We start from the raw sequence: 12,850 nt of genomic DNA, 5'->3' as shown, positions 1-12,850 counted from the left end.
AATAAAGATATATTTTACTACCATGTATGGTATGCATTGTCATGTACATTATTATTTCCTGTATTTAATTTATCATTTGTAGCGGTAAATACACTCCACTGAATAAGTGGTATTGGTTGGCTTGCCACCTAGTGCTTCTTTTAGCTATTGCAATTTAATTTGCAATGTTGATCCTTTCATTGTATGCTCTCACCTTAACCATATTGGGAACTTGGTGAACAAAAAGTGAACAGATATTGCACTGTAATTTGATTTTTAGTTGCAATTTTTAAAAAAATAAATAAATTTAGGGGTGTATATTATAGTGGTATCAAAGTTGGTGATCTTGCCACCATGTAGGGAAGTTAACCCTTATTACAAATTCTTCAATCACATGTTAGTGATCAGCACTTGCATGTCAATTTGGAAGCTAACAATGAATGCAAATGTTTTTTAGTGAAAGAAAGAAACTTGAACACCTGCCTCTATCAAAGGATGATTTACTATGTATTTTGGATACAGTGGAGAGTGATTTATCAATGATAGATCATCTTGATTCTACGAAGATGAAAATTTCTATGGCTCCGACTGTGAATTTGTTGGTTAATCCTGAGCTTATGAGATATCCTAATGAAGAAGTAAGAGTTGCAATCACTTCTTGTATTAGTGAACTTACAAGAATTACTGCTCTTGAAATTCCATACAATGGTGACGAAATGAATTAAGTATTTCAGCTGATTGTAGAGAGTTTCCATGGTTTGGATGGTACTAGATATTCTTAATTTGGTAAAAGAGTAAGACTTCTAGAAATTGTTTCTAAGATTAGAGCTTGTGTAGTGATGCTTGATCTTGACTATGATGATTCAATACTCCAAATATTCAAATATTTCTATGCTATTGTAAAAAATGTTCATGTTGATAACATTATAACAAGCATGCAAAAAATTATGTCTTTGATGGTAAATGAGAGTAATAGCATACCCCATCTACTCTTATCAATTTTATTGTCTAAAGTGAGGAAGGATGACCAAAATTCCTTATCAGTAGCAAATAGCTGAAATGGTTGTTAGCCAATGTGAAGAACAATTGAAACCGTATTTGATAGTGGAGAATGGGGAAGAGGATTAGAATTTCATAACAAAAATTTCTAAAGTAGAGCCCAAATGTGGGGAAGATGAACATTCGAAATTCTCGTGTAATGAAAAATGTCACATTTGAAGAGGCATTTGGCATGAAGCCTCAAAATGGATCTACTAAATTTTTTCTTGCTATTAATGATAAAGTTGAGCTAGCTAAAAAATCTAGAACAACAATTAGTGATGAGCACATATATCACTCTAGTAATGACAATTCAAAATTTGAGTGGGAATTTCCCATTTAGGAAGTGTTCACGACCAATTCCAAACAAAATCTAGTGAGAGATCTCCAAGATGATTTAGAAGAAAGTGAAGCCTATTTAGAAATTGAAGAAGAAACGCATGACCCTTATTGTGCGATGAGAAAATTCACTTTGCTGATTTAGATCAAAGGCCTAGAGAATTGCAAGAATTGAAGAATCAGTTTTTGGTCACAGAAGAGAAAGTGGTTCAAGTTTTGACAAGAGTTGATGGCACACACAAATTTATTGAAAACCTCATTTGGAAGGTCCAAGTTGAGAGGAGACAAAAAGGCATTGAGGGAGGATCCACTCTTGCAGACTTGCAAACAATTAAAGATGCTTTGGAAACAATGAAGTCAAATTACTTGCACTTACTTTTAGAAAGGGATCATACCCTCAAGTTTGTAGAAAAGACCCTTGATGTATTGAAAGAAAAAGATAAATAAGTTGATGAGCTCACCTTTGAGCTTAAATCAACAAAGGATTTATTAGAAGGTATCCAAATAGCACTTCTAGTAGCGAAAAATCAGCTTGATGTAGTAGAACAATTCATGGAGTGAGAGAATGAAGAAAGGGCTAAAGAAATCAAGCAGATGATTGATGAGCTTGATAGACTCCAAGAAGATTTTGATTTTAATTTTTAAACAATTTCCTAAGTTTGTAAGAATAGAGTTGGGACAATCGGAAGATTGGTTTGAGCAACAAGATACATATAATTTTCAGCTTGTTGATAACCCATTGCTCGAGATGGATGAGGAGCCATCTTTTGATAATTCACTTTTTTTGATGGATGTTGAGACACTAGTGTAGGTCAAGATCCAAGGTGGTTTGATGGGCATAAAATTGAACCTCTAGAATTTGAGTCAGATTGCCACATGCTGAGTGAACTTTTTGGATGGTTGAACTGATATAAAATTCCTTAAACATGTATAATGGGCTATATCAGTTCAACCATCCAAAAAGTGCACTCAACATGTGGCAATCTGACTCAAATTTTAGAGGCACAATTTTATGCCCATTGAACCACCCTTTTGATAAAGTTTCACATTAGTTTAGCCAAGTCCAAATAAAATATTTTGAGACCACAAAGACCTTCATGGTGCATGCCATTTCTCATAATTTTATCACTTTTAATTGTCTACCAATATTCCTCCAACTTCCATGTTTTAACTTTTTACATTTAAGCATTTTATTTATTTATTGTTTTTTCCTGATTTTCACAAACTTGGCCAAGTCTACCCATTAGGACTCACCAAGTCTAGTGAGTCTAACCAAACTCATCGAGTACCCAGGTCACAAGTCCCTAAGCCTCAGTTTGGCTGGCTTGGATGAGACTCATTGAGTTTGGGTGAATCTTGGTGAGTCTTGTAGTTATGCTTTGAATGCAACTATCGTATTTAATTCATAATGTCCTTTTGTTGACGTGTATTTTGTACACTATCAAACACAGAATAAAATACCTAAAGGTACCTTATCCTCTCTTGAATAAAGCCTTTGATTGCTGAAGATGTCGCGAAAAAGGATCAATCAGGATGACTCCAAGGTTCTTTGATGTAGGGTCTCTACGTGTGGATAAGCTCTCTGTGGTATGATGTGATTTGCTGGAATCACAAGGGGACTTACATTTGATGATTGAACTTCTGATTTGCTTTGAGTATTGCTGGAACACAGGCTCTTACTAGCTTCGATTTGAAAAAAAGGAAAAAAAAGATGAGGGCGAGAAAAGGATCTAATCCTAACACTAAGAATGTAAGAGCAATGAATGATCTTTGATGAAATTCTAACTAAGTCTTGTTTTGACATCACAGGACCATCTCCACAAGGCTAGTGTGATCTTCGAAGGAAAGCTTTATGATGTTCAAATCATCACTGCAGGCATAGACACCATCAGGTTGATGCATATCAATGAAGAAGCGACAATTGAAGTTAAGCTTAAGCTGAATGATTCCAGTTGACTACACAAGGCAAGTCTGCAATCAACAAACTGCTAGTAGTATGGATATACGAATTCCACCATCAATCAAGCACATTTCTTCCACTCATCTAATAACATGAAATCAAATATGAGAAGTATAGAGACCATGCAAATTGTCGAATCGACCCATAAATTTCACCATTTCTTCACTGAAGTTTTACAAGTCTCTTACAACAACATCTTGGCAACAATCTTTGCCTTCTCTCTCTACTCTACTCTAATTGCTATTCTAATCACCTTCTAACTACTCTCTATTCACTAACTCCTTTCTAACTGCTTCCAACTCCTATTCTATTCTATTACCTTTACAAATGAAATGCTAGGGCTTATATAGTGCCCTCAATACAATTCGATGGTTTAGATCGATTTGAGATCAATGGCCAAGATTCAACAATGCAAACCCTAATTAGGGTTTGTTACAACCATTACATAACATTTAATTCTTGACCAATGATAAAATTGTATTGCTTGGACACATGTCCTCTCTGGAAAATTCCACCAATTAATAGCCGGGGTAGGTACATAGAAGTTTGTGCCACCTCCCATGAGTTAGGTACATTGAATCTGGACATGCTGAGGTGGACCACACTGACTGGAGAAGTGATGACTAGGATGCCACCTCATCTGACATTTGGTTGATACTCAATTTGGTAACGTTGAGAAGTTAGCCTTAATTAATTCTTCTGGAACTATCTGCTTCTTCAATGAACCCTTTGCTCTGACTTCTTGTGTCCTTGATTTGCAGGATGATTATGTACCTCGCCTTGGAACGCTGGATTGGAAGAGGTCGTCCTTGTTGATGTTTGATCGAAGAAAGCCATCCTTGTCGATGCTAGACTGGATCGAAGAAGGTCATCCTTGTCCTTGCTTGATCGTCCTTGATCTGGCTTGATTTTCCTTGAGGAGAGTCTTCCGACTTGTAGATCTTTCGAGCTTGGGAGTCTCCATCTTGATACCTACACAACATTTCACAATTAATAATATATCTTGAAGTGTAGAAATTAGGATTCAAAAAGGAAGATTTAAGATTTTAATTAGGAAACTTCATGATAAATCTTGAGTTATCGTTTCTTAATTAACCATGCAATACTTAGACTTTTCTAAAAAATGTCTAAAAAAAATCAAACCTTGAATAAGGGTGTCAAGATGATTTTGCCATAGCTCCTCTTGAGAATTAACTCTAAGAAATGATGCAAAAATAGGAGAATTTGCTAGGCAAAATGTAGATCAAAGCTCCCCCTTTAGCAAAATGCGCCTCCTTTAGTTTTCACAAGCATCAACTCCATCACCTCTAGCTTCTCCAAAATCTAGAAATTCGCCTTCAAAGGTCTTCAAAAAATCTGGAAATTAACCTTCAACCTAGCAAGAAATTCGCCTCTCCAATAGCATTCAAGATGAATTTCGCCCTCCTTAGTCTCCACACTTGGTAGAAACTCTCTCCACGCGCTCCTTCCTTGCTCCTCAAATCGCACTTGAAGTAATGAATGAATGATTTGAATTGTGAAACAACACCTCCAATATATAGAGCGCTCACCTTCCACTTACCCATGAGGTCGACCTAGCAAATAAAAGGTGAAATAATAAATAAAACCTCAAAAGGAGTAGGCCGACTTGCCAAATAAAGGCAAAATAATGCCTTGTGCGCTCAACTTTTAATTTTTATTTTCACAAAAATTAATTTTAAATGCCTTTATAATAGAAATTCGATTTTTTGAGGCCCAAAATTAATTTATTAAATGCCAATTTAATTAATTTTTCAAATATTTTGAAGTTGATGATTTTGGCATTTCATGCGATTTGGAGGATATTAACACCCAAGTAGAAAATAGTGAATGCCAATAACTTCGCTCTGGTCCCTTGGAGAGGGACAGGAGCGCCTTTTCACTTTTGTCCTCAATCCTTCATTTTTTAATTGCCAATTCACGTTGTGAGGCTAGCAATGATCCCTTTCGTCCCTTCAGTGCATGTTCAACTTGTTTTTTGCAAGGCAAAATTGATGTTCTAGAGATTTTTGCCCTGGTCCTTCAGTGAGGGACAGGAGCGCTTTTTGCATTTGGCACAGGATCATCAAGTTTTTGGAGTCAAACCTTTGTTCATCATGATTTAGAAGAACTTTCCAATCTTGCTCAACTTTGCCTTAGCATAATCTCGAAGGGAAATTAATGATTTTATAAAAAAGTGGGACGGTCCTTCAGTGAGGGACGGGAGCACTTTTGAGTCCATTGCATGAATTCTTGATCATATTAATCTTCAATTTACCCTCAAGGCGTAGAATATCACATTTCACACCATCTTGAGCCTTGGTAATAAAAATATCATTTCAAAATGCAAGGTAAATGGTCATATTTGGAAAAAGCGCTCTGGTCCCTTGGTGAAGGACGGGAGCACTTTTGCCAGTTGTCGTCAAAATTTGCAACTCTCGCATCTCAATTCCACCTCAAGGCATTTTAAACATCATTTCAAATTCGCGCCTTGGCTTAGATTTGTCCAAACTTGGCGAGAAGGACTGGATATTAGGTTTTTCGCCCTGGTCCCTTGGAGAGGGACAAGAGCGATTTTGCAAATCCAAGCTTATCCATCCTTTGTTAGCCTTCCAAATTATATTCAATGGATAAATCATTTTTTCCTTGGTCTCTTCAAACCATAAAATTGTCTCGATCCTGCAAGAACATTGCAAATTTGAAATTCAAGCTCCGATCCTTCAGTGAGGGATAGGAGCGAATTTTGTCTTCTAGGCCAAAATGCTTCACTTTTCACCATGAAATGTCTTGGCTAAGGAAGATATCATCTTGTTACACGCCATGAATAAGAGTTCAAGTCCAAGAAAGGTCTAAAGATGTGTATATAAAGAAAATCGCTCTGGTCCCTTGGTGAGGGATAGGAGCGCTTTTACCTTTCTAGACAAATACTCCATCATTTCATTGTCTTTGATCAAGTCTGGATGCTCTATCATGCTCATTTCGTCCTTCACCATGCCTTTGATGTTTCAATTTGACCAAACAAGGCCAGGAATGACTCAAATAAGCCCTTTCGACCTGGTCCCTTGGTGAGGGACAGGAGCGCTTCGCCTTGGACCGCTGGAGAGGGACAGGAGCGCTTTTCGCTCTGGACCCTCAGTGAAGGACGAGCGCTTTTTGACTTTTTGAACTCTCTATCAGGATAATTTTTATGGAATATAACATTTAAGTATAAGTGAAAGTTATATTCCATATATACTTTCAGGATGTTTGAGAGTGGTTTCAGACCTCCAGGAGTTATATTGCAAAATCTAATTTTTGGAGGTTTTTCAGTTTCTAGACTTAGTCAAATTTCAGGATCAGGACATTCAGACTTAGACAAAATTTCAGGATCAGGACATCACTCAAGCCGGACTTGCTTATCCATGTGATCCCCTGGGCGACACTCAAAATGCAAAGGCTAACTAACAAAACCCTAAAAGACCAAAAAACAAACCCTAAAAAGCAAAAAAGCAAGGGTCCTCATTTGCAATGGGGTGATGTGTGAAATGGTCACAACACCTTTGCACATGTTTTAGCCTATTTAATCTCTGTTTCTACTTGCATTGTCTAGTTTATGTTGAAATATTGAAAACCCCTTTTTGAATCAGCGTTGAGAAGTAAAATCTATGGAAGAAAATTGGAGATGATTCAATAGTTTGCAAAGGAACAGCATAGCTATAAAATCCTCTTTGTAAACATCATTAGAAGGAAAGCAAGAGGGATCATCATTGAGTTTGTCTAGGTATCCAGGCAACCTAATTCTTAAGACTAGAGCCTCCCCCACTTATTTACAGTGTTTTTTCTATTCTTCTGGTGATACATTGTCTAAGCTCCACAAAATAGGTGGTTTTCACAAGTTCTTTGACTTTGAATAGAAAAATACAAAAGTTTTAAAAAGTTACCTATCACCACATTGAAAATAAAAAACTGAATGCTGCAAGTGGAAAGAGTTAATAAACAGTGACCATCTGATGGAGAGATAATGGTGTTAGACGTGCTAAAAATTAGATGGGGAATGGAGAAAATACAGAAGTTTGCTGCCACATTATCTTCATCCAAGCAGCATTTAATATGGCGTTGATAAAAAGTAAAACCCACTTGACATTTAATAATCTTGGAAAATTGAGGAAATCATTAAATGAAATTTCTAAAAAAGGCATACATCCCATGGTAAAGACTTGAATGATCTCAAGACTCAAGTGAAGGGAGTGGAAAGAGTTGGCTAAAGAAATAAATTGAAATTCAATGTTATTCATGCTTTAATGCAAGCCACATGGTTATATAGAGCTTAATGGTTCACAAGAATAATGACAGGTTACCAAGGAATCTTCATCACTGATCACATAACCTTTCTCCAGACTTCAGAGAACTGCAAATGCAAGGACGAATTTTCTTCCAGCTGTTTAACTTCAGAGATTCAGACGATAAGTCATCATGGAAGGCTTACTGCTCTTGACATTCTCAAGTGGTCTTGGAGAGCTGCTTCCGTAGCATCTTTAAGTTCATCTTGTTTCCTTGTTCACTTGTCTGTATCTCCAAGTAAGATGATATAACATAGCCTACTGTTCTACTCCACATTTTATAAATTCAAGTAATGATATAGAAGTAATTTTAATCGATGCTCTAAAGAAAGCCACATGGTTATGTAGCATAGCAAAATGTTTTACTCTGTTTTAAAAAATCAATTAAATAAAATATATAAAGTCAAAATTAAACTAATTTGAATAATTTTGACTAATTCTCTGAATTAGGCCACATGATTATGTAGAACTCAATGTTTCATTATAATGATGACAAATATTATCAGGAAATCCTCACTATTCAGTCACATCTAACATTTCTGTCTGGTTAGTGAACTGCAAATACTAAACTTTGGAGTTTAGACAAGGATAATCATTATAAGAGGCTTATTGCCCTTGATAACTCTCAAGCATTCTCTAAAAGCTGCTACTTGCCATATTGTCTTCATGTGTATTTTATTTTCTTATTGTCAATTCTAAATATCTCCAAGTGAGAGGATAAAACATAATGAAATGATTTACTTCATGGTATGGTAAATGAAAAATAATGCAAACAATGAAAGGTTGCCTAATATGTCTATAATACCAAAACACTCTCAACTAGAGACTATCGGATATTTGCAGTTCTGGTCTTTCAATTCATCTATAAGGTGAATTGGTGTATTTCAGGCATGGTTACTTTTGATGTTTCATAGACACATTGAAATACCTTGTTATTGAAAGACATGAACACATTGCCAGTTCTCTGCACAGCATACCTAGCCCCTGTGTCAAAGTAGTAACACAGAACAACAGTCAGCATCTCTGCATCTTTACTAGCTATTTACATTCTTCCAACCAAAAGAAGATATAGTTTTAGGACAAAAGTTGAAAATACCAATCAGAAGGTGAATAACTGTCCCTAAAGAATGACCTACACCAAAAGTTGGAAGATCGCGCACCTGTCACAAATGAACATCATAATATGCTACTAGAGAAAGGACTTCAAAAAACAAATGTCAGTACAATCTGTGTTGAAAAAGTATTCTTCGATTGTATGGCCATATTTACATAGTTTTTAATATCTAAAAGTTATGATAAATTCCACAGTATGATTGAGCACTCACATTATCTTGTAAAAGACGTAAGCACCGGTCAAATTTAAATTGTACTTCATCAGCGATGCGAAAGTGGTCAAATCCACTAGCAAATGGTGTTGCAATCACAAGATAACCCCTGAATTAAATAATTATCATCATAAGTAGACCCCAGAAAGAAAGCAAAACAGATTAAAAACAATTAATATTAGAGTTTAGTGTGGCTCATTTTGAATTCCAGAAAATTGATATTCAAAGATCTCAAGAAGTGAAGTTGCAAACAAGGCCTCATAAGGAACATGGGGGAAAGTATAAAATATGTTTCCATATGGGCACACTTTTGGAGACTAATTTGCATTGAATATCTAACAGTGCTGCTAGATGAATAAAGTCCAGTTTCCCAACATTTGATGGCTTATAACTCTTAATAGCAAAAATTTGATGTATCATACAATTCCTAACTTGATATGTTTTTAGTTGAATCAGCCCCCTGACATATAGATTCTCTAGATGAGTTACTTAGTACTAGAGCACGTCCTTTTTAAAACCAAAGACAGAGAGAAATTAAAATATAATTGAGATGCCTTGGACAAGGTGTAAGTTCTCTCAAAGAATAACTGGTAAAAAAACCAAGATGACCATGTAATCTTAAACACAACTACAAAAAGATGGAAAAAGTTATTTCATACAGACGATAGAATTGAAAGTGGAACAGAAGAAACACAATACAAGTATCTCGTACTTGGTAATTATAGTTCAAAACCAGATTTTATGAGTTCCTTGATCACCTTGTCGAAAAGAAACCAAGGTGCATTTGATAATTAATATGACAATACTGTACATACAATTTTTTTGGTAGTTGGTCAAGAGGTCTCAAGTGCTACTGCCCTTGGTTTGAGAGGCACAATGACATCAGAGCTTACTTAAAATTCTAGTGCTCGGGTGTTCAAAGTTTCAAACTTCATTTTTATGTGTTTCTAGTTTTCCATTCTTCTGAAAACATCCATTATCTTTTTTCCAGACTTCTATACCAGAGAATAAGACTATCGTTTATCTCATGTTTTGCATTATAGTATTATATTTAATCTGGATATGCAATGGACATTAGTGGAATTTTTCTTAAAAATCTAATGATGTAGTTTTGCAGCACTTCTTCCTTCTAATATTATATATATAATTTGCATGCCCATGCAAGTTCCCATTTAGTTTTGGACCCATTTTGAGAGATTGACTTAATGTGATTACATAGAAACATGTGGTAAACTTTTGTGCTAAGTTTGGCTCCTTCCCTGATTCCTGTCCATCATCACTTGCACACATTTCCATATATCCATCCTCATCCCTACCCTATAGGCACTTATTCCCATATATTCACATCATTTATTAGCCCTAAATTCCATAGACTTATCCCTGGTCCTCAAATTCCACCTCTCTTCTGTTGGGTCATTACCAGGGCATGTGAGTTTGATCCCACACAGTGTAGATCTGACCCAAAAATCATTTAAAAAAAAATCAAGTGACCAACTCATGCCCTTTTCTTATAGCCATTGGGAGACTCAGTACACATTTGTGTGATGAATTGTCATGTCTTTGTATTTAAAGACATTCATTTGGGCATTTGTTCATGTCCAATCAATCAATCGGTGAATAGTAATTTGCATTTACAAGGAACACTTGGGAACATTTTGATTTGGAGATTTAAAAAGAATTAGAATCAGCATCTAGATCACTTGCATGCTTGCCTTTCGTTTTCAGATCAAGGCGGTTGACTTAGGAGAACTTGACACTAGCTATTTGACAGTCTCCCCAAGGCATTTTAAACATTGTCAGTACTTGACAATCAGCACAAAGTAGAAAATTTGGTGAATCAAAGAGCAGAAGTGTACAGTGAGCCAAATCAGATTTTCATGATGCAAGATTTACCTAGGGCCACGGAATCAACCCATAGCCAATTACAGTTTTGTACAAAATCATAGGTGATACATAGAATGAGGATCGCAATCTTTTGTTCCAAATCATCAAATTCTATGCTACATTAGGTTTTTATCTTCATCATCAAACCCAAAGCTAAGTAAATAAATCCCTCACATTTAATTTAATAAGTTAGCATTATTTTACACCCTTTATCATTCCTAGCTGTCATTTACTTTAATCTAGGTAAAATTAGGCTAAGTTGACTGCAATTATTTAATTAGCCTAGATTAACATTAGAGAAAGATTTTTTCCCTTTACAATTAAATACCATAAAAGTGTGTAATATGTATTATGCATATTTTCTAAATAGATGTATGTTTATAATGGTGAAATTTACATACCCATTCCATTTCCCATTTAGATTTGTGCCTACCTTGGTGAATGTATTAAATGCAATAACATATCAAGAAGTGGCATACTCTTATACTTGCTTTGGCTTACGGCCCAATCCCTATCTACTTTTATTTACCCCTATCTACACCTATCCTATACATTCATTATTTACTCATCATTATTGCACCATAGTTTACTCTTCCATACATTCGTTCCCTATGTCAAAACTACCATTTCAACCTCAAGGTACATTTCTACCACTTGGGATTGACTTGGTTCAATCCTAAGGCATGCAAGAATGACCCTACAAATTTAAATATTCAAATTCAAGTTCTAACTTCCTCCCTCTTCTACTAACCATTATGGGCCAACTTAGCATACATTTGTGTGCAACATGTTGCAATGTCATGGTATTTAAATACATTCAATGTGCACTAAATTTTAAAAGGAGAGATGTAGAGGATTACAATGGAAAATCATTAGATCACATTTTGATTTCTAAAGAGAACAAGAAGTGCATTTCCATGTAGGCCATTTGCATTTTAGTGAATGTCATCTTCTATATTATTATATGACTCTAATACGTCCTGCCAAAGGGGTTTCACCTAGGAGAATCAATTCTTCTATTGAGTTAGCAAACTCCTAAATGGTGTCCCTAGAGACAACATTGACAATTCAAATAGAAAGAAGGCAAAGGTGAACAAGATCTCAAGTACATTATCAATCAGATTGTTCCCACATGACATAGATCAATCCCAAACATCAAATTGAATCTATGCTGCTCAAGATTTAACCTCAAGATCAATCTTGCGATACTCATAATTGAACCACCGGAAATTCTAAGATCACATAGACTTTGACACATTCATCAAGAGGAATTTGTTTCTAGACAAAGGTGAATTGCTTCAGCATGACATCAACAGCGTTTTTATATCATTGATTCTAAAGCTAATTATCCCTATCCATTGCATTTTATTTTTGTGGACTTATTGCAATTATCAATCCCAAGTAATTAATCTAGGTTAATAGTGTGTTTATTGATTGCATTTATTTAATTAGCTTAGATAATTCATGCAAAGAACTTTAATTCTTTAAAATGTTTATATAGATGTGTTTGACAACAAAATGAAACCAAAACTTATTTCATCTCTCTATCTTTTTTAGGGACCATTCTTTAGGAATTTGTTGTAGCAAGTGGCATTTATATACAATCTAAGAGATAATTTCTTAAAAAATCAAAGAATCCAGATCAAATTTATTTCTCCCTATTCATCTTTAGTAGTTTGTTGGCAATTGACACTCAATTGGTTGGTTTCACTATGTTGTCATTGATGGCAACATGGTATTTTATTCCGGCTTCATGTTTTGGTTCAGTTGTGTACCGGCAGGCACTTCACAGACACTACACCAGCACCGGCAACGACAGGACAAAAGGATTTCTTTGGTTACCAGCAATGCAGGCCGACATGGTTTAGAATAAGGTTATCGGTATTGAAGGCCGAGATCTCTTGGATCCGACATCAGCAATTGGTTTTAATATTTATGCATTCATGTTATCTAGCTGACATGTAATTTGATATTGTAATTATCTTTGTAAGCCGACATAAGGCATGATA

General features: G+C 35.5%; 1 protein-coding gene across 3 annotated transcripts in view; it reads right to left on the bottom strand.

Moving 5' to 3' along the window:
* LOC131039282 (uncharacterized) overlaps nucleotides 1-12,850 on the bottom strand; it is a 240,790-nt gene that overhangs the window by 79,788 nt on the left and 148,152 nt on the right. For all 3 annotated transcript variants that reach the window (XM_057972155.2, XM_057972094.2, XM_057972020.2), the window contains 3 exons: nucleotides 8,958-9,066; nucleotides 8,729-8,792; nucleotides 8,561-8,616 (listed from right to left, as the gene is read on the bottom strand). In XM_057972155.2, coding sequence (XP_057828138.1) covers nucleotides 8,561-8,616; nucleotides 8,729-8,792; nucleotides 8,958-9,066 — 229 coding nt within the window. The remainder of the gene's footprint in view (nucleotides 1-8,560; nucleotides 8,617-8,728; nucleotides 8,793-8,957; nucleotides 9,067-12,850) is intronic.

This window comes from Cryptomeria japonica, chromosome 9, assembly GCF_030272615.1.
Source record: "Cryptomeria japonica chromosome 9, Sugi_1.0, whole genome shotgun sequence".
NCBI classification, from domain to species: Eukaryota; Viridiplantae; Streptophyta; class Pinopsida; order Cupressales; family Cupressaceae; genus Cryptomeria; species Cryptomeria japonica.
This window is presented reverse-complemented; position numbering and strand designations above follow the sequence as displayed.